Source organism: Oncorhynchus mykiss, chromosome 7, assembly GCF_057628025.1.
Source record: "Oncorhynchus mykiss isolate SJ-2025 chromosome 7, ASM5762802v1, whole genome shotgun sequence".
Classification (NCBI taxonomy): Eukaryota; Metazoa; Chordata; class Actinopteri; order Salmoniformes; family Salmonidae; genus Oncorhynchus; species Oncorhynchus mykiss.
The window spans coordinates 61,655,245-61,677,564 of NC_143028.1; the positions used below are offsets into that span (position 1 = coordinate 61,655,245).

A 22,320-nucleotide genomic window follows, 5' to 3' on the forward strand; every position below is an offset into this window, starting at 1 on the left:
GTGAAACGGCTAGCTTAGTTAGCGTGGGCGCTAAATAGCGTTTCAATCAGTGACGTCACTTGCTCTGAGACCTTGAAGTAGTAGTTCCCCTTGCTCTGCAAGGGCAGCGGCTTTTGTGGAGCGATGGGTAACGATGCTTCGAGGGTGACTGTTGATGTGTGCAGAAGGTCCCTAGTTCGCGCCCGGGTATGGGCGAGGGGACGGTCTAAAGTTATACTGTTACACATGCTGCAAGGAGTCATGAGGACTGCAGATGTGGCCAAGGCAATAAATTGCAATGTCCGTACTGTGAGACACCTAAGACAGCACTACAGGGAGACAGGACAGACAGCTGATCGTCCTTGCAGTGGCAGACCATGTGTAACAACACCTGCACAGGATCGCTACATCTGAACATCACACCGGCGGCACAGGTACAGGATGGCAACAACAACTGCCCAAGTTACACCAGGAACGCACAATCCCTCCATCAGTGCTCAGACTGTCCGCAATAGGCTGCGAGAGGCTGGACTGAGGGCTTGTAGGCCTGTTGTAAGGTAGGTCCTCATCAGACATCACCGGCAACAACGTCGCCTATGGGCACAAACCCACCGTCGCTGGACCAGATAGGACTGGCAAAAAGTGCTCTCCGCTGACAAGTCGCGGTTTTGTCTCACCAGGGGTGATGGTTGGATTCGCGTTTATTGTCGAAGGAATGAGCGTTACACCGAGGCCTGTACTCTGGAGCGGGATCGATTTGGAGGTGAAGGGTCCATCATGGTCTGAGCAGTGTGTCACAGCATCATCAAACTGAGCTTGTTGTCATTGCAGGCAATCTCAACGCTGTGCGTTATAGGGAAGACATCCTCCTCATGTCGTACCCTTCCTACAGACTCATCCTGACATGACCCTCCAGCATGACAATGACACCAGCCATGCTGCTCATTCTTGTGCGTGATTTCCGGCAAGACAGGAATGTCAGTGTTCTGCCATGGCCAGCGAAGAGCCCGGATCTCAATCCCATTGAGCACGGCTGGTACCTGTTGGATCAGAGGGTGAGGGCTAGGGCCATTCCTCCCAGAAATGTCCGGGAACTTGCGGGTGCCTTGGTGGAAGTGTGGGGTTTTAGTTTCTGGGATCCATGCTGATCAATTGGAGTGTGATAGATAACTAAAGCGTATTTTATTAAACTCCATTGTTGCATGCACTGCATTATGCATTAAATATTTGCATTTCACTGTCTATGAAGATATAGCTTTGAATCTCATAAACTGTATGCTTCTTTTGTTTTTCTTCATGGGTTCGTGCAGGTGACTGTGTATCATGACATCCCCAGACAAATTGGTAGAATGGTTAGAATATGTGTTGGAGGTTGAAATGGGAGACAGTGCTAAGTTTATTGGGAGGAGGCTGAGCCAATGTCATAGCAGCCGGTCACGTGCAGGAACACATGCACAATGAGTTACAATGAGTTATTGCTTTTATTCTTGTTTGATGAAGAATGTATGCATTTTCTACATGTGAATGAATGTTTTTTAATCTTTAATCTTAAACTCTCAAAATGGGGGAATGTCAGAACATAAATTACAAGATTATGGTATAATGCTGATATTGCATCAAATGGTTGTTTAAGGCAACAGAATAAAGGGTTGTTAGAACGCTAATCTGTGTTTGTTCTACTGAGGATGGGCCTCTGGAAGATTTACAATGTCTTTGGGTGATACCGCATTCCAGAGCATGTTAATGTTTCTGTTCTATAAGGAACCAGGGAGAGATGACCCCAGGGCCAGACCTTGGTCTCTACACAAAGAGAACTGTTTTTACAGCAGATACTGCCATTGTTGAATGTTTATCATTTTAAACTACGGAAATAGACCCTTAATCTTAGACTTGGGCCCACACAGCTATTCCACTGAATAGCAGGCTAATGATTGCTTTGCAATGCTTACAGTTAGCCACTGATTCCTTCCAAACCACTCATTGTTGAATTTATGTCCAATGGCCGATGAGCACCGATACGTTTCATTTATAATTTCTCTTCATTATTTCTCATCATATGACAAGGATTCAAAAGGATTTGCCAGTAGATTGTAGATGATGATGACTGTTAGCTAAGATTTTGAAAGTATGATGTTGACATGATCCGTCTTGGATGGGTACTTCTAATGTAACTCTATGGCAGCACCCAAAGGGCTTGAATTTTATAGCTCTACCCTTAGATGCTTGGCGATGATGTAGTGTCCCCATGAGTGACAGAACACTGAGCCAATTACGGCGCAACGTTCCATATTTTCTGCTGGCTTGCCCCACCAACACAGAAAGCACTGAGCTAGGCTGAAACACCTGCATTTCAGAGCTGCCTTACTCAAGAAAACAAAAACGAGACCATGTTTGTATGTGGCTTTATTAACTCAATGATATATACAATTTTTACAAACTGATGTCACACATAAAAAAATATGTTTTGCTAAATATGTGGGTCTCAATGCAGGTGGAATGATGGGTCGCCACTGGTGCAGGATATAGTGAAAGTATTATCCTTACATAAGACATCAACAAAAATATTTAATGTATTCATCGTCTGTTCTAAACATATCGGTATGATAGGCATTTATATATCAGAAAATGTAGAGTAAAAAATATTTTCAGAACATAAATGGCTAGCCTATTTTCATTCACTATAGAAATAACAATCGGAACAACTTCTCCAAGGTCATGAACAGTCAAAAATCATGTTTTTCATGAAATTCGGATGATATTTGGATGAAACCAGATCAAATTATGATGATCCAAAGTATGAAAAATGACTATTGCTTCTACATTGATAAAGTTTGATCATAAAGTTACTGGTCCCCTCCCCCATGTCAAACACTTGGATTCAGAAGGTGGGATTATTAAGGGGATAGGGTGACATCACCCCAACTCTCAATTGAATACACCAATGGTAACATTATATTCTCTTGCCTAATTTAAATATGTACCTCCTTGTAACCAACATTGGAGAAGGCGTGTTTGCAGAGGGCTGTGGTTTATATAGCTAGAATCAGTGGGGAGAACAAGTATTTGATACACTGCCGATTTTGCAGGTTTTCCTACTTACAAAGCATGTAGAGGTCTGTAATTTTTATCATAGATACACTTCAACTGTGAGAGACGGAATCTAAAACAACAATCCAGAAAATCCCATTGTATGATTTTTAAGTAATTAATTTGCACACTGTTGAATAGTTCATTCTACAGCGAATTCGAAATGGCTTCTTTGTTCGGAAAAAGGTTACATTTTCTGACATAAAAAATGTATATTATTCCCATATGATGTTGACAAGACAATGAATAAGTACAATATTTTTGTTGATATGGCCTGAAGATAAAAATATATATTTGAAGTCATTCCACATGGTTGGACTAATTGGATTATTACATTAGATCAGGGGTGTCAAACTGTATAACTGTATAAAAATGATAAGACCTATATTCATACAGTTTGACTGTCCAGCTCGCTAATAATCTTGATGAATAGACGCAAGGAAATACAACCAAATGTCAGTGCAGTGCTCGAATGCGGCCTCAGGGGATAAATTTGGACACCCAGCATTTAGATCAAGGGTTCCCAAAGTTGTTCACTTCCAGCATTGAGCCACATCTATTTCTATGGGCACAAGCACTGTTGACACAAACTGTTCACACCCCTCTTGTTGGTGGAGAGAATTTTGAGGTTTAAAGCTTATTTCCAGCAATTCTATACATTTTGTCATGGGGGTACAAAGAACATTTTACAGTTTTAAAGCACATTTTCTAATGTGTATTCATGTGATATTTGCGTAACAACATTTTTTTTTCTAATATGAGCTAGCTGATCTGGACATTTCTGACAAGTTATAAATCACTCTTTATGGTATGCAATGACTAACATGACAAGAGGAAATTATGCACTATCCAATTACGAAATTGCACCTTGTGGGAGCTGGGGACCTGCTGGCCGCACGCCCCACAGTTTGGGAACTACTGCGTTAGATGATCATGGTATGCACTCATGACAATTAATTCACGTGGTGTGAGAAGGTGCTTTTTCAGCCTCTCTAGGTCGGAGGATCGAAATGCGGGGTAGAAAAAAAACTACTAAAACACCTGGCCCTACATTAACAAGTAGTTTAACAAGTAGTTTACAGCCTATAGGCTACAAGTAATTATTTCATCTTGTTAATTTATAATACCATTTAAAGTTCAGCTGTTTGGCAGGTTAGAAGTATTGTAGGCTAATTCTGAATGGAAAATTTCACAATTTTTCAATGTCACATTCATGATCTTCAGCACTACCCCAACATCAACATACACTAAAAGTATGTGGACAACCCTTCAAATTAGATTCGGCATTTTCAACCACACCCGTTGCTGACAAGTGTACAAAATCGAGCATACAGCCATGCAATCTCCATAGACAAACATTGGCAGTAGAATGGCCCGTACTGAAGAGCTCCGTGACTTTCACCGTGGCACCGTTATAGGATGCCACCTTTCCAACAAGTCAGTTTGTGCCCTGCTAGAGCTGCCCCCGTCAACTGTAAGTGCTGTTATATTGAAATGGAAACATTCATGGTTTCCATGGCCAAGCAGCCACACACAAGCCTAAGATCACCATGGGAAATGTCAAGCGTTGGCTGGAGTGGTGTTAAGCTTGCCGCCATTGAACTCTGAAAACGCGTTCTCTAGAGTGATGAATCACGCTTCATCATCTGGCAGTTCGACGGACGAATCTGGGTTTGACTGATGCCAAGAGAACGCTACCTGCCTGCCCGAAGGCATAGTGCCAACTGTAAAGTTTGGTGGATGAGGAATAATGGTCTGGGGCTGTTTTTCATGGTTCGGGTTAGGCCCCTTAGTTCCAGTGAAGGGAAATCTTAATGCTACAGCATAAAACAACATTCTAGGTGATTCTGTGCTTCCAACTTTGTGGCAACAGTTTAGGGAATGCCTTTTCCTGTTTCGGCATGACAATGACAATGCACAAAGCAAGATCCATACAGAAATGGTTTGTCGAGATCGGTGTGGAAGAATTTGACTGGCCTGCACAGAGCCCTGACTTCAACCCCATCAAACACCTTTGGGATGAATTAGAACGCCGATTGCAAGCCAGGCCTAATCACCCAACATCAGTGCCCGACCTCACTAATGTTCAATTATTTTTTTTAAAACTAGGCAAGTCAGTTAAGAACAAATTCTTATTTACAATAATGGCCCACCAAAAGGCCTCCTGTGGGGACGGGGCTGGGATTAAAAATAATAAAATAAAAATATAGGACAAAACGCACATCTCGACAAGAGAGACATCACAACACTACATAAAGATAGACCTAAGACAGTAGCAAGGCAGCAACACATGACATCACAGCATGGTAGCAACACATGACAACAACATGGTAGCAACACAACATGGCAGCAGCACAACATGGTAGCATTACAAAACATGGTACAAACATTATTGAGCACAGACAACAGCACAAAGGGCAAGAAGGTAGACAACAATACATCAGGCAAAGCAGTCACAACTGTCAGTAAGAGTGTCCATGATTGAGTCTTTGAATGAAGAAATTGAGATAAAACTGTCCAGTTTGAATGTTGCAGCTCGTTCCAGTCACTAGCTGCAGCGAACTGAAAAGACGAGCGACCCAGGGATATGTGTCCTTTGGGGACCTTTAACAGAATGTGACTGGCAGAACGGGTGTTGTATGTGGAGGATGAGGGTTGCAGTAGATATCTCAGATGGGGGGGGGGGGGGGGGGGGGGTGATCCCTAAGCATCAACCAGTGGGTCTCGCGACGGGTATACAGAGATTACCAGTTTACAGAGTAGTAAGCAAGTCCCCACAGCAATGTTCTAACATCTAGTGGAAAGCCTTCCGAGAAGAGTATAGGCTGTTATAGCAACAAAGGGGGGACCAACTCCATACTAATGCCCATGATTTTGGAATGAGATGTTAGACAAGCAGGTGTCCACATACTTTTCACCATGTAGAGTATGTGAAATGGCATCAAACCAATTATGAAGTTTAACAATATTGACGTTTCCCTTGAAGTTGCAATATTAGACATCAAATTATAGCCTAATTTTGCAAGTCTAATACATTTTACAGAATAATAATTAACAGGTTTAACCAGTATATATTTAAGCAATAAGGCCCGAGGGGGTGTGGCTATATTACAGCCCTTAGCCGTAATATATTGGCCATATACCACAAACCCCTGAGGTGCCTTATTGCTATTATAAACTGGTTACCAATGTAATTACAGAAGTAAAAATATGTTTTGTCATACCCGCGGTGTACGGTCTGATATACCATGGCTGTCAGCCAATCAAAATTCAGGGTTAGAACCACCCAGTTTAATGAACTAATCATTAACAGCTCCCTCGCTTCTCCAGACATGTCGTGGCTGCCAATGCTTTGCCTGACTGCCCTGCCTCATCTAGGAGGGCTCTATGGAGGTTACATCACAGGCAAGCAGGTGAAGACTTGGTACCCCACTCTCAACAAGCCGCCATGGCGTCCCCCCAATTCTGCGTTGCCTATAGTGTGGACTACCCTCTACACAGGCATGGAGTGAGTGTCAGACAACATACTCTGCTAGGTTGAAAACAATCACCTAAGCCCCTTCTGTGTTATCACATTGTAATTACTGTAAGTCAACCAATATGGTTTTGTAAATCTACACCGATCTATACTGAACAAAAAATATAAACGCAACAATTTCAACAACTTTACTGAGTTACAGTTCAAATCAGGAAATCTGTCAATTGAAATAAATTCATTAGGCTCTAATCTATGGATTTCACATGATTGGGCAGGAGCACACCCACTGGGGAGCCAGGCCCAACCAATCAGAATGAGTTTTTTCCCACAATTTTTTTTATTACAGACAGAAATACTCCTGAGTTTCATCAGCTGTCCGGGTGCCTGGTCTCAGACGATCCCGCAGGTAAAGAAGCCGGATGTGGAGGTCCTAGGCTGGCGTGGTAACATCTGGTCTGCGGTTGTGAGGCTGGTTGGACTTACTGCCAAATTCTCTAAAATGATATGGTAGAGAAATTAACATTCAATTCTCTGGCAACAGCTCTGGTGGACATTCCTGCAGTCAGCATGCCAATTGCACACTCCCTCAAAACTTGAGACATCTGTGGCATTGTGTTTTAACAAAACTGCACATTTTAGAGTGGCCTTTTATTGTCCCCAGTACAAGTTGCACCTGTGTAATGATCATGCTGTTTAATCAGCTTCTTGATATGCCAGACTTCTCAGGTGGATGGATTATATTGACAAAGGAGAAATGCTCACTAATAGGGATGTAAACAAATTTGTGCACAAAATGAGAAACAAGATTTTTGTGCATATGGAACATTTCTGGATTCTTCAATTTCAGCTCATGAAACATGGGACCAATACTTTACTTGTTGTGTTTATTTTTGTTCAGTATAGATTCTAGAAAATATATTTTGTTTCCCAACTGAATCTGTTGGAAATCTGCTCCACGCACTTCATTCAGAAAAACATGTTCCCACTTGTTTTATTAAACGGATCATGAAATATGGAACTGACTTGCATCTTATTGTTGATGATCACCCTGATAGGTATGGCTCCTACCTGGTGTGGAAGGAGTGTGGGGGGTTCACTGAGGATGCTGTGGAACCTTTGGGATTCTACGCGTTGCAGCTGGCTCTCAACTGGGCCTGGACTCCCATCTTCTTTGGTACACACAAGTTGAAAATGGTGATAAGATAATGCAAAGGTTGTGGGCTCATGGCTTCAGGTTTTGGGGTTATGGGGAGTTGATGAATAAAAACAAAAAAAGAGCAGTACACTCAATGAGAATTTTCTCTGAATATAATTTTTCCAATAGGTAGACACAGTCCATTGTAAAAACCACCTCCATTCTGCTACAGTGAGTGTGACATGACATATGAGCCATTTTATGTTGTCTCTCCCCCAGGCCCTCATCAAGATAGTGATGCTGACTGGTGCTGTTGGAGCCACCATGGCACCCTGGTATCCGGTCAATCGCACTACCAGCCTGCTCCTGACACCCTACCTGGCATGGCTGTGCTTGGCCACCTCCCTCAACTACTGCATCTGGAGAGAGAACCCGGATGAGGATGGAAAGGAGGAGTAGGCAACACTGTGCTGTACTTGGTTTCTCCCAGGTTCTGAAAGATCTTTATTCATGTTGAAATAACTATGTCAGTTGATATTGGCACCAAAATGTGGTCTTACTGGTTTGCATTTATATTAAAAGATTTTTTGCACTAAACCACATTTAAAAAAAATGGCTATACTATGTGTTGTGCCTACAATTGTATGAGGCAACAATGCTCAACATCAGTAATATGATCTTAATTCATTACATTGCAGAATGTTATTGATAATAAAACAATTGTTTAGAAATTGCCATATTACCCCAGAAACATCTACCATCATTCCTATACGGTTATCAAAAACTCTTATATTGCATAGCCTTTGTATTGACAGCTCCAAGGTCTAAACAATTAAGCCATTCGTATGCTACTGCGTTTTGTTTTTTTACATAAATGTTTATCCCATAAACTAATCTCCATTGAAGAAATTGGTGCTTAGTTTTTGCAAGATTTCAGAAACCCCATCTTTACTCTTAAATGTATTCCAATATTTCTGTCGAAGCTTACCATGTCTTTGCAGAGAACTGATTTATTGTGCCAACTCTTATTACAAGGAAAGTACATGCCAGCAAAGCCTTAAGTACATCAGATTTGAATTAGAATTGCCTGTTGTTAAAAATATATTTTTTACTTGTCCTGAAGATGGATTCTTGAATTTATGAGATGTCCACTACACTGCAAACACTGATTTCTATGATTGAACTTATGCTCTCTTTGCACTGGTTTGTTTACTTTGCTTTCCTAGACGTTAATCTACCCAATGCTAGGGCATTTGAGCAACGTCTGTTATATGGAAAATTGCCTGCTCCATGTAAAAGGCTGTGTTTGAATAGCATTTAAAAGCCCAGAGCAGTCAGTGACTTTCCTGTGTCTATTTATACATATTCTCAGAGGTTGGAATAATACTGTGGATTTGTTCAAATGAGGCCAATAAGAAAAGAGTTCCAAACCGCTCTGCCAAGAACAGTTTTCCTTTTCCCCCCTCAGACCACTCGGAGAGCAAAAGCATCCTGCTTGAGAAATTGTTCTTTCACCATTTTAATTAAAAACCATCACAGGAAGGTACCTTACTGTAACCCAGAAATGATTTGATATTGAAATAAAAACTGTTGCATTTAACCTTTTAAAGGAGCAAACTAAAAAGATTTGGCATGGGTCCTGAGATCCTCAAAAGGTTCTAGAGCTGCAACATCGAGAACACTGGTTGCATCACTGCCTGGTACGGCAATTGCTCGGCCACTGACCGCAAGACATGACAGAGGGTAGTGCGTATGGACCAGTATATCACTGGGGCTAAGCTGCCTGCCATCCAGGACCTCTACACCAGGTGGTGTCAGAGGAAGGCCCTAAAAATTGTCAAAGACCCCAGCCACCCCAGTCATAGACTGTTCTCTCTACTACCGCATGGCAAGCGGTACCGGAGTGCGAAGTCTAGGACAAAAAGGCTTCTCAACAGTTTTTACCCCCAAGCCATAAGACTCTTGAACAGGTAATCAAATGGCTACCCGGACTATTGGCATTGTGTTCCCCCCCTCAACCCCTCTTTTTACGCTGCTGCTACTCTCTTTTCATCATATATGCATAGTCACTAACTATACATTCATGTACATACTACCTCAATTGGGCCGACCAACTAGTGCTCCCGCACATTGGCTAACCGGGCTATCTGCATTGTGTCCCACCCACCACCCGCCAACCCTTTTTACGCTACTGCTACTCTCTGTTCATCATATATGCATAGTCACTTTAACCATATCTACATGTACATACTACCTCAAATCAGCGCGACTAACTGGTGTCTGTATGTAGCCTCGCTACTGTATATAGCCTGTCTTTTTACTTCTTTACCCACCTAATGTTCACCTAATAGCTTTTTTGCACTATTGGTTAGAGCCTGTAAGTAAGCATTTTACTGTAAGATCTACACCTGTTGTATTCAGCGCACATGACAAACTGATTTGATCAGTTGCTACATCCATTTTTGGACTTATAAATTGATATTGAATCTTGAAGAATATAACTTTGAAATGCCTCATGAGCTTGGTTCAACTGTTGTACCCTATCAGAACCTAAAATATGAGCTTGTCTTACTCAATTTTTGTAAACAAACACTATACAGCCTCAAAACAAGGTTAACTATACGTTTGATATCATGAATGGTCAGTCCTTGCATCCATAGTTCCGTCTATGAATTTGAGAATAGTTACAGTTCTCCAGCCCCATCCCTCAGCTTTTTACCGGAACAGGGGAGTCCGCTTTATTTTTTCTACTGCCGATTGCCACTTTAAAAACATTTCAGTCAGACTTTCTGTGCTCAGTCATTTATTCTGTATGTTACAATGGCCCTGCTAAAATGACAAGATAAAACATTATTCTTATTTATTTGGTTATTTCTAAAGTGGCTGAAGGGGAAAGAAAACATACAGAAGTGCTACTTGTTCTCAGGAGCCTTCTCAGGGGTGACATCTTGTTTGGTGGAGAATCGCTCCGTGAGAGTTTTCCACAAGCCCTTCTTCTTCTCATCCTGCTGCATGTTACCTGAGGTGGAAGAGATGAGGGGTTAGAGAGACATCAGAACCAACCATGCATATTCAGAACAACACCCTGTGGATTTCCTTTAGCCTGGGTGCCAGCCTCCTGCTGAAAGTGTGCAGGTGTCTAGACTGCAAAAGGGCCTCCAGGCTAGAGTGCCAGTCTGTTTCTCCTCTTGTAGAAAAAAGCTTCTCTGAACATGTTGGTATCCTCAAAGTCCACTAGATGGTGGTATGAGTCAGATTAACACTTCAGGTGTCTAAGACTGACAGAAGCAGACGTGAAACATTAATACACTATATACACCCAAAGTATGTGGACACCCCTTCAAATTAGTGGATTCAGCTATTTGAGCCACATCCGTTGCTGACAGGTGTTTAAAATTGAGTACACAGCCATACAATCTCCAAAGACAAACATTGGCAGTAGAATGGCCTTACTGAAGAGCTTAGTGACATTCAACGTGGCACCGTCATAGGATGCCACCTTTCAAACAAGTCAGTATGTAAAATTCCTGCCCTGCTAGAGCTGCCCTGGTCAACTGTAAGTACGGTTATTGTGAAGTGGAACAACAACAACGGCTCAGCTACAAAGTGGTAGGCCACACAAGCTCACCAATCGAGACAGCAGAGTGCTGAAGCATGTAGTGAAGAGTGTAGTCCCTGGTTGCAGCACTCACTACCGAGTTGTAGTGCCCCTGCAAGCAACATCAGCAACAACTGCCCCTGCAAGCAACATCAGCACAAGAACTGTTCGTCTGGAGCTTCATGAAATGGGTTTCCATGGCCGAACTGCAGCATACAAGCCTAAGATCCCCATGCGCAACCTTCGACTGGAGTGGTATAAAACTCACCGCCATTGGACTCTGGAGCAGTGAAAACGTGTTCTCTGGAGTGATGAATCACGCTTCACCATCTAGCAGTCCAACAGACTAATCTGGGTTTGGCGGATGCCAAGAGAGCACTACATGCCCCAATGCATAGTGCCAACTGTAAACTTTGGTGGAGGAGGAACAATGGTCTGGGACTGTATTTCATGTTTCGGGCTAGGCCCCTTAGTTCCAGTGAAGGGAAATCTTAATGCTACAGCATACAATCACATTCTAGACAACTCTGTGCTTCCAACATTGTGTTGTTTCAGCATGATAATGCCCCCAAGCACAAAGCGAGGTTCATAAAGAAATGGTTTATCAAATAAAATGTTATATGTCACATACACATGGTTAGCAGATGTTAATGCAAGCGTAGCTAAATGCTTGTGCTTCTAGTTCTGACAGTGCAGTAATATTTAACAAGTAATCTAACAATTCCTCAACAGGTACCTAATACACACAAATCTAAAGGGGTGAATGAGAGCATGTACATATAAGTATATGGATGAGCGATGGCCAAGCGGCATAGGCAAGGTGCAGTAGATTGTATAAAATACAGTATCTACTCTCCACCCTCTGGAGAGCCTTGTTGTTGTGCAGTGTGACGGCAGTACCAGGCTGTGATACAGCCCAAAAGGATGCTCTCGATTGTGCATCTGAAAAAGTTTGTCGGGGTTTTGGGTGACAAGCCAAATTTCTTCAGCCTCCTGAGGTTGATCAACACATTGTGTGGGTGGACCATTTCAGTTTGTCTGTGATGTGTATGCCCTGGAACTTAAAACCTTCCACCTTCTCCACTGCTGTCCCTTCGAGATCAGTGTGGAAGAATTTGACTGGCCTGACTTCAACCCTTATCGAACACCTTTGGGATGAATTGGAACGCCGACTGCGAGCCAGTCCTAATCGCCCAACCTCAGCGCCCGACCTCACTAATGCTTTTCTGGCTGAACCGAAGCAATTCCCTGCAGCGATGTTCCAACATCTAGTGGAAAGCCTTCCCAGAAAAGTGGAGGCTGTTATAGCAGCAAAGGGGGACCAACTCCATATTAATGCCCATGATTTCTGAATGAGATGTTCGACAACCATGTGTCCACATACTTTGTCATGTAGTAGAAGATCTGGTATTATTGAAGAGAAATAGGGAAGTATGTATGTCCTGAAAATGTAATAGCATTTTGATTTGAGTTGGTTAATTTATTGCAACAAAACTAGACCAATTATGTTATATTCATTTAGCTCAGGGATGGGCAGTGACGGGGGCCTCAAAATCTGAACTCATCATGAGAGGCCGCAGTGGCTTGCGGGTCTAATTATCCATACCCACACATGCAGTCACAGCTGGCCCTAGCATCACTTTAGCGGCCCCCCTCTTCACAGTGGGGGTATTATTTATTTTTTTTATAGTTAATTTCCTGCAATTCTACTACTTTTGCCATAGGGTGGAGAATTTGTCTGCAGTTTTGAGTATGATATCTGAGTGAGAGTGACTAACAAAATCAACGCCCTGGTCGGTAATTTGATCATGACTAATACAACTTTAGATTGGTAAGTTAGTCTAGCCAGCAATCTTAAAAATGTTAGCTAATTGAGTGAGTCAGAAACCACGATTCCATCCACAGTTTTTATGCAAGTCATACCATATAAAGTCAAATAATGACAGAAGGGATGGAAACAGGAATCGATCAGATAGATCATTTGTTCGTTCAACATGGCGGGATCTTTTTGTGTAGGTCAAATTAATTATGTGAGAAATGACGGTGGAAACGGGCTTCATGCGCAAATATTTATATACAGTGGCTTGCGAAAGTATTCACCCTCTTTGCATTTTTCCTATTTAGTTGCCTTACAACCTGGAATTAAAATTGATTTTTGGGGGGATTGTATCATTTGATTTACACAACATGCCTACCACTTTGAAGATACAAATTTTATTTATTTATTGTGAAACAAACAAGAAATAAGACAAAAAAAATTGGAAAACTTGAGCATGCATAAATATTCACTTCCCCAAAGTCAATATTTTGTAGAGCCACCTTTTGTAGCAATTACAGCTGCAAGTTTCTTGGGGTATGTCTCCATAAGCTTGGCACATCTCGCCACTGGGATTTTTTGCCCATTCTTCAAGGCAAAACTGCTCCAGCTCCTTCTAGTCGGATGGGTTCTGCTGGCGTACAGCAATTTTTAAGCAATACTACAGATTCTCAATTGGATTGATGTCTGGGCTTTGACTAGGCCATTCCAAGACATTTAATTGTTTCCCCTTATACCACACGAGTGCTGCTTTAGCAGTATGCTTAGGGTCATTGTCCTGCTGGAAGGTGAACCTCCGTCCCAGTCTCAAATCTCTGGAAGACTGTTTCCCCTCAAGAATTTCCCTCTATTTAGCGCCATCCATCATTCCTTCAATTCTGACCAGTTTCCCAGTCCCTGCCGATGAAAAACATCCCTACAGCATGATACTGCCACCACCATGCTTCACTGTGGGGATGGTGTTCTCAGGGTGATGAGAGGTGTTGGGTTTGCGCCAGACATAGCGTTTTCCTTGATGGCCAAAAAGCTCAATTTCAGTCTCATCTGACCAGAGTAGCTTCTTTCATATGTTTGGGGAGTCTCCCACAATATATATATTCTTGCTCATTCATAATAACCTCATTATGTAGACTACCCTACAGGCACTGTATCTGCAAGCTGATGACTAGAGCACATGTGCTGTGACCAGAGTAGGCACATTTGCTACTACAGAACTTTAGATTTTGGTTCAGTACATGAAAACTTAAGCGAAAAAGTAGTTTGTGTGCATAACATCATCAGGGACTGATTTGGACGTGCAAGAGGTTGGTTTGGTGGAAAGACCACTGGTGGGAAAATGCAAATATTCTAAAATCTGAATAAAGAAAATATGCGCATGAAAATCTGTCGCCAATTGGATGGAATCCTAGCAAGTGACTGACATAAGAGAAACTGCTTGTGAATTGATCTGCGGGCCTACAAAAGCGCAGGCCACCAGTTGCCCATCCCTAATGTATCTGTATGCATAAATAATGAATGTGATGTACTTGGGACTATGTGGCCATACCTGTTGCTAATAGCATTCTACATTCTTCCACTGTGACACCTGTAAAACTGGTATCTCTTGTGCGGGGGAACTGTGAACAGATATTACAGGAGTTAGAGGCAACGATAACCCTCATCGACACACAACTTAATCAATTGGCTTTCTCCCAGATCTTTCATAGCTGCTGCAACAAGCAAATGCACGTGTAATGAACAGACATCGCTCTGTGTATGGTCATTGCTGTGGACTATAGCTTTTGAAAACCCTTCTCCATATGTAGGGTTTTCAGCCATTACATTCCCCCACATTTGGCTCTGTTAAACTACAATTCCGACATTCTGTTTAACGTTTAGAAATAATAATAATAATCATTGCTTTCTAAATGGTTTTCGAAAAGTGCTGATATGCCTCTTATCGTACATGTCAGCGAGAAAGAATCTTTCAAATAAAATAAAAATATATTTACTCTAGCTGTTTTGCAAAGATCCATACACGTTGTGCCTCCAGTTGATGAACTTCCTCTCCAGTTAGCTTACACATAGGTGTTCGGAGCACACTAGATAGCTAATTAGCACAAGTGGCAGCCTATGTCTTTACTCTGTCTATATGAAAGATATGTTCCCATAGTAGGGTGCTGCAGCACCCCCTGAAAAATCTGAATTAAAATAATATATTTATAAAATTAAAAAGTACTGCACTGGGCCTTTACTAGTATTAGCAGACCGATATAAACGTCTGTAGCACAGGCCAAAAATTGTTTTCCGCATCTCCACTTTGGCCGAAAAGGTAGTTGTATATCTTGCAGGATTCAATAGTTGGAATTGTAAGTGTTGTTGTGTTGTAAGTGTTGTTGCCCTGACCCTTTCTCTGCGATTCTGGATACCATTAGAATGACAAAGAACAAACCCCTGTCCTCAAACATTTATATCAAAAGGTGTTATGGGCAAAGACACAAATCATCCCATCAAATTAAATATTTGTCTTGATCAAAAAAAAGTAAAACAACCACTTTCTATGCAGTAATTTACCATCCTTACAAACCACAATGTAAATGTACATTACTGTATTGTACATAGGTTGGTCATCTAGGTTTGTACCTATAGACTTGCCATCACCATGAAGAAAAACAATGCACAATACAGTAATTCAGTACATTGAGATGTCAAGTGGTCTGTGATGTGGCTCAGTTGGTAGAGCATGGCGCTTACAATGCTAGGATTGTGGGTTCGATTCCCAGAATGAAAACGTATGAAAATGTATGCACTCACTACAAGAGGTTGACCGATTAATCGAAATGGCCGATTAATTAGGGCCGATTTCAAGTTTTCATAACAATCGGAAATCGGTATTTTTGGACACCGATTTGGCCGATTTATTTATTTTTTTACACCTTTATTTAACTAGGCAAGTCAGTGGGTTAACTGCCTTGTTCAGGGGCAGAACGACAGATTTTAACCTTGTCAGCTCGGGGATTCAATCTTACAACTTTACAGTTAACTAGTCCAACACTCTAACCACCTGCCTCTCATTACATTCCACGAGGAGCCTGCCTGTTACGCGAATGCAGTAAGAAGCCAAGGTAAGTTGCTAGCTAGCATTAAACTTATCGTATAAAAAACAATCAATCATAATCACTAGCTAACTACAAAAGGTTGATGATATTACTAGATTATCTAGCATGTCCTGCGTTGCATATAATCGATGCGGTGCGCATTCGCAAAAAAGGACTGTCGTTGCTCCAACGTGTACCTAACCATAAACATCAATGCCTTTCTTAAAATCAATACACAGAAGTATATATTTAAACCTGCATATTTAGCTAAAAGAAATCCAGGTTAGCAGGCAATATTAACCAAGTGAAATTGTGTCACTTCTCTTGTGTTCATTGCACGCAGAGTCAGGGTATATGCAACAGTTTGGGCCGCCTGGCTTGTTGCAAACTAATTTGCCAGAATTTTACGTAATTATGACATAACATTGAAGGTGGTACAATGTAACAGCAATATTGAGACTTAGTGATGCCACCCATTAGATAAAATACCGAACGGTTCCGTATTTCACTGAAATAATAAACGTTTTGTTTTCGAAATGATAGTTTCCGGATTCAACCATATTAATGACCAAAGGCTCGTATTTCTGTGCGTTGTTATAATTAAGTCTATGATTTGATATTTGATAGAGCAATCTGAGTGAGCGATGGTAGGCAGTAGCAGGCTCGTAAGCATTCATTCAAACAGCACTTTTGTGCGTTTTGCCAGCAGCTCTTCGCAATGCTTCAATCATTGAGCTGTTTATGACTTCAAACCTATCAACTCCTGAGATTAGGCTGGTGTAACCGATGTGAAATGGCTAGCTAGTTAGCGGGGTGCACGCTAATAGCGTTTCAAACGTCACACGCCTGAGACTTGGAGTAGTTGTTCGCCTTGCACTGCAAGGGCCGTGGATTTTGTGGAGCGATGGGTAACGATGCTTCGAGGGTGGCTGTTGTCGATGTGTTGCTGGTTCGAGCCCAGGTAGGGACGAGGAGAGGGACGGAAGCTATACTGTTACACTGGCAATACTAAAGTGCCTATAAGAACATCCAATAGTCAAAGGTATATGAAATACAAATGGTATAGAGAGAAATAGTCCTATAAATACTATATTAACTACAACCTGCGAATATTACCTTGGAATTTTGAAGTCTCATGTTAAAAGGAACCACCAGCTTTCATATGTTCTGAGCAAGGAACTTAAACATTAGCTTTTTTACATGGCACATATTGCACTTTTACTTTCTTCAACACTTTGTTTTTGCATTATTTAAACCAAATTTAACATGTTTCATTATTTATTTGAGGCTAAATAGATTTTTATTGATGTATCATATTAAGTTAAAATATTCAGTATTGTTGTAATTGTCATTATCACAAATAAATAAAATAAAACATTTAATTTGTATTTATTTTTTTTTATTTAAAAATTGGCCGATTAATCGTTATCGTTTTTTTTGGTCCTCCAATAATCGGTATCGGTGTTGAAAAATCATAATCGGCCGACCTCTACTCATTACTGTAAATTGCTCTGGAAAAGAGTGTCTACTAAAATGGAAGAAATGAATAGACCATTTCAGTTCACATAGAAATAACTTGCATTTGCTAAATATTTCAAGAAACTGGAAAACATATGAAGCAAGTACTTTTATATTCCACAAGTACTTTGAGATTAACGGTTTTGTAAATACATTTAGTTAAAAATAAATTGCACTTGGCCTTTACTAGTCCTGTATTAGCGGACCGATATAGACTTCTTCAGCTCGAGCAAATGTTTATCTGCATTTTGGGGGGATGCAGTATAAGTGAATACTTACTCTTTCTCGGTATACATTAGTGTTGATTCGGGCCAAGCTTTCATATATTTGATCACACTTCTCTGGATCAGAGAGCTGTCAAGAAAAATCAGATCAGTTCATAGGGGGTTCATACAATATAATCTAGAAACTATCCACATACAGATGCTGTTATATGGGATTGTTTTTAAGATTTAGAGGCTTAATCTGTAAAATGTCCTGCAATTTCAAAATAAGTATTTTTGCAAAGGAGTAATGCATTGTTTCAAAATACGTCTAAACCCATCATGTTGATCAGAGGTTAGGCTGCATTTCATCCTCAATCTCATTCGTCAATTTACCAAACAGTAGCGGGGGTTATGGTTTTCAAATTAATTTTCTGTTTTTGTAAGTGAACCACCCCCCTAACTGCAAGATTGTCGTGTCTCACCACAACTCAATTACATCTCTTGACTATAGCTCTATACTTTGATTTACATTGCTAAACATGTTGGTTTTAAAATGCAACTGCAAGGTCGATATGGACGGGTGCCCCATCATCCTAGCTAAATATAGCTAGCCACATTGGTTGACGTTCTCGTGCGACATTGTAAGTGGATTAGCTCTACCTGTGTGTTTTCACCTTCACGAAAGGCATGGGTTACTCTCTGCCGTAGAAACGTTCCTAAATCACGGCCTTTCTTTGATTCGTCCCGTGGCCATTCTTCGCAGAGTTTCAAGAACCGACGGTACCGTGCTACAGACATGTTCTGTAATGCAACGCTAAAAACAACACGAATAGATAAAGATATACATGAGCAACCTGAGTATGGTCACTATAGGAGACCGTAGTTTTTTTAGGCCTGTTGTTGCTATCTCATATCCTTGGGGCGTTCTTAACCCCAACCCTAAACATAATTTATCCTTCCCTAACCTTTGCCCTTAACCATTTGAAATGTCGATTTCAAAGGGATAGGTACGTCCCAACGATCCCGGATAGCAGGGACTCTGGTGTATTTCGGTGATGGTGTTACATGTCAATTCTTCCCCAAATTGGAAAACTATAATTTAGCATCAAGGCAAGCGCTCACATTAAACATTTAAGATGAGCGCAGCTGGGAAAAAGGCTATCGCGGCACCGGGTTATGGTGTCGTGGAATGGATCAGTACCGCATGTCGACTTGCTACAGATAGAAATGATTTCAGAAGGTATGGGCCAGATGGCTAAATATTCCTATTTCAAATGCAACGTGTTTCACGTATCATGTTAGCTAGCTAGCCAACTAGCTAGCTTCTTTGCCAAACATGCGCATGCTTTGCCCTTGGATATACCGGTATCAACAGCCCTGAGCTAATTGCTCAGCAGTCTGTTGCTAGCATAACATTATCTGGAAATTAGGAGGGTTTTGTGATTAAAAACAAATCCCCCCACACACACACACACACGCAACTGAACTGTCATTGAGTCAACTTGTAACTCAATTAATGAATATCTCCAGTGGATTATTCAATAACGATCCAATAATTGTACATAATGATATTAATTCGTTGCTAATCGATCTGTTTCTGTAGGAACATTCTGGTCAACTTGGGACTCTTTGCAGCTGGAGTTTGGGTTGCCAGGAATCTCTCAGATTTGGACCTGATGTCCCCTCAACCAATCATCTAGTGCAATAACAGGATGGATATCGTGAGAGGTACAGGGCAGGCCATTAACCTCACATCAGAATTCATGTTTGATAACTATTGGTATTACTGTGTAAATTACTTGTATTCTTTCTGTCAAATGTTTAATATTGGTTGTTGCCAGTTGAATGTAGAATTAACAGAATAATCAATTTCTCATATTTTATTTTCAGGTGTCTCGGACCAAAATGTCAGTCATAAGGGACAAGATCTTGGGCTTGTTTGACATTGCAGGTGACTGCCGACTGACTGATCTGCAAAGGACTTTGCATCATAAATAACATCTTGTTATTTTATTTGTAGGTCAGTCAGGTCAATTTACCTATTATTCATTAGGGTTTTGATCCTCTCGAACGTGGCCATTTACTTTATATTTACTGTGTTGGCACAAAATCATTGTTTGTTGGTGATAGTCTGGAAACTGGTGTGCCTCCCTGCTTAATACATTATTAAAACTGTATGACATTGCTTTCAGTATCTCAACATTTTATGTAATTGTTAACTTAATGCAATAAATAACCATGTAAATAAGTGCTTTGACATTATTTGTATCTTTAAAAGTGCTAGAGGGAACTTAAACTGAACTAGGTATGAATTAAATCAATCATATTGAAATTCTAAAAGAAAGAAACACACCCACTCAACCACAGTCAAGCAAAGGGTGTGTGCCATGCTCCAGCTGCTGGTATCAACCAATGATGTATATAAACCCTGGATTGCTGATGCTATGTATTGGCCAATGAGAGCCTTCGAAGCCACCGGTTGGTCATATGGCACTCCCAGAAGGAGCAGCCCTCCAAAGGAATTAATGGAATTCTACAGTATTTCAATAAGATATGTAATGGACAAAATTACATGATAATGACATTTTACATGCTTGTACACTTACACTACTGTTTAAAAGTTTGGGGTCATGTAGAAATGTCCTTGTTTTTGAAAGAAAAACATGTATTGTCCATTAAAATAACATTGATCAGAAATACAGTGTAGACATTAATGTTGAAAATGACTATTGTAGCTGGAAACGGCAGATTTTTTAAAATGGAATATCTACAGAGGCCCATTATCAGCAACCATCACTCCTGTGTTATGTTAGCTACTCCAAGTTTATCATTTTAAAAGGCTAATTGATCATTAGAAAACCCTTTGGCAATTATGTTAGCACAGCTGAAAAATGTTGTGCTGATTAAAGAAGCAATACAACTGGCCTTCTTTAGACTAGTTGAGTATCTGGAGCATCAGCATTTGTGGGTTTGTTTACAGGCTCAAAATGGCCAGAAACAAAAAAACGTTCTTCTGAAACTCGTCAGTCTAGTTACAGTGTTGTACGAGATCTTCAGTTTCTTGGCAATTTCTCACATGGAATAACCTTAATTTCTCAGAACAAGAATAGACTGACTATTTCAGAAGACAGTCCTTTGTTTCTGGCCATTTTTGAGCCTGTAATCGAACCCACAAATGCTGATGCTCCAGATACTCAATTAGTCTAAAGAAGGCCAGTTCTATTGCTTAATCAGAACAACAGTTTTCACCTCTGCTAACATAATTGCTAAGGGTTTTCTAATGATCAATTAGCCTTTTAAAATGATAAACTAGGGTTAGCTAACACAACGTGCCATTGGAACACAGGATGGCGCCGGAAAAGAAGGTTGACGTTTTACGTGTCCCCAAACGATTGTGTTTTTTTGTTTGTTTATTTGCATTGTTTGTAACTTATTTTGTACATAATGTTGCCGCTACCGTCTCTTATGACCGAAAATAACTTCTGGACATCAGGACTGCGGTTACTCACCACGGACTGGCAGAATCCTTTTTTTGATTTAACGAGCCTGACGCGAATGATATACTGCTTTCTCGGGAACAGGCCGAGATCCCCGTGATTTGCGTGCAGAGAAAAAGGGTCCAGAGGGCAAATAAACCACTTATTTACATTCTGCTAGCAAACGTGCAATCTTTAGAGAATAAAATAGATAACATAAGCGGAAGATTTAAACTACCAACGGGACATTCAAAACTGTAATATCTTATGCTTCACTGAGTCGTGGCTGAACGACGACACTATCAATATACAGTTGGCTGGTTATATGCTGTAAATGCAAGATAGAACAGCGCCGTCTGGTAAGACATGAGGGGGCGGACTATGTATTTTTGTAAATAACAGCTGGTGCACGATATCTACGGAAGTCCTGAGCTATTGCTCACCTGAGGCAAAGTATCTCATGATAAGCTGTAGACCACACTATCTACCTAGAGAGTTTTCATCTGTATTTTTTTGTAGCTGTTTACATACCACCACAGACGGGCTGGCACTAAGACAGCATTGAATGAGCAGTTTTCCGCCATAAGCAAACAAGAAAACGCTCACCCAGAGGCGGCGCTCCTAGTAGCCAGGGACTTTAACGCAGGGAAACTTAAATCCATTTCACCAAATTTCTATCAGCATGTTAAATGTGCAACCAGAGGGAAAAAAACTCTGGACCACCTTCACTCCACACACAGAGACACATACAAAGCACTCCCTTGACCTCCATTTGCCAAATCTGACCATAATTATATCCCTCTGATTCCTGCTTAAAAGCAAAAATTAAAGCAGGAAGCACAAGTGACTAGATCAATAAAAAAGATACAGGACTGTTTTGTTAGCACAGACTGGAATATGTTCCGGGATTTCTCCGATGGCATTGAGGAGTACACCACATCAGTCATTGG

The 22,320-nt window shown here is 41.0% G+C and overlaps 3 protein-coding genes across 3 annotated transcripts; 2 read left to right on the plus strand and 1 right to left on the minus strand.

The window, feature by feature from the left end:
- Nucleotides 1–6,398: 6,398 nt before the first annotated feature.
- LOC110528310 (translocator protein-like) lies at nt 6,399–8,138 on the plus strand. Its single transcript, XM_090242222.1, has 3 exons — nt 6,399–6,574; nt 7,600–7,738; nt 7,959–8,138. Exons 1-3 carry the CDS (start codon nt 6,399–6,401, stop codon nt 8,136–8,138), a joined length of 495 nt encoding a protein of 164 aa, XP_090098348.1.
- A 2,327-nt stretch (nt 8,139–10,465) lies between these two features.
- LOC110528312 (ubiquinol-cytochrome-c reductase complex assembly factor 2) lies at nt 10,466–18,957 on the minus strand. Its single transcript, XM_021610277.3, has 4 exons — nt 18,555–18,957; nt 17,968–18,042; nt 14,640–14,709; nt 10,466–10,698 (listed from the first exon to the last, which is right to left on the minus strand). The coding sequence occupies exons 1-4, from the start codon at nt 18,690–18,692 to the stop codon at nt 10,592–10,594; spliced, it is 390 nt and encodes a 129-aa protein (XP_021465952.1). The 5' UTR covers nt 18,693–18,957; the 3' UTR covers nt 10,466–10,591.
- LOC110528313 (mitochondrial import receptor subunit TOM6 homolog) lies at nt 18,885–20,142 on the plus strand. The gene is made up of 3 exons (XM_021610278.3): nt 18,885–19,134; nt 19,498–19,622; nt 19,785–20,142. The coding sequence occupies exons 1-2, from the start codon at nt 19,031–19,033 to the stop codon at nt 19,592–19,594; spliced, it is 201 nt and encodes a 66-aa protein (XP_021465953.1). The 5' UTR covers nt 18,885–19,030; the 3' UTR covers nt 19,595–19,622; nt 19,785–20,142.
- The last annotated feature ends 2,178 nt before the right edge of the window (nt 20,143–22,320 follow it).

What these genes read in the sequence shown, in the direction of transcription:
- LOC110528310 (XM_090242222.1), top strand. Translation starts at nt 6,399, where the DNA reads ATGTCGTGGCTGCCAATGCTTTGCCTGACTGCCCTGCCTCATCTAGGA. An exon ending in ACCCTCTACACAGGCATGGA is followed by an intron (nt 6,575 to 7,599) that starts GTGAGTGTCAGA and finishes TCACCCTGATAG; the next exon opens with GTATGGCTCCTACCTGGTGT. An exon ending in GTACACACAAGTTGAAAATG is followed by an intron (nt 7,739 to 7,958) that starts GTGATAAGATAA and finishes TCTCTCCCCCAG; the next exon opens with GCCCTCATCAAGATAGTGAT.
- LOC110528312 (XM_021610277.3), bottom strand. Translation starts at nt 18,692, where the DNA reads ATGTCTGTAGCACGGTACCGTCGGTTCTTGAAACTCTGCGAAGAATGG. An exon ending in GTGAAGGTGAAAACACACAG is followed by an intron (nt 18,043 to 18,554) that starts GTAGAGCTAATC and finishes TTTTCTTGACAG; the next exon opens with CTCTCTGATCCAGAGAAGTG. An exon ending in TAGAATGCTATTAGCAACAG is followed by an intron (nt 10,699 to 14,639) that starts GTATGGCCACAT and finishes CTTCCACCTCAG; the next exon opens with GTAACATGCAGCAGGATGAG.
- LOC110528313 (XM_021610278.3), top strand. Translation starts at nt 19,031, where the DNA reads ATGAGCGCAGCTGGGAAAAAGGCTATCGCGGCACCGGGTTATGGTGTC. An exon ending in GATAGAAATGATTTCAGAAG is followed by an intron (nt 19,135 to 19,497) that starts GTATGGGCCAGA and finishes CTGTTTCTGTAG; the next exon opens with GAACATTCTGGTCAACTTGG.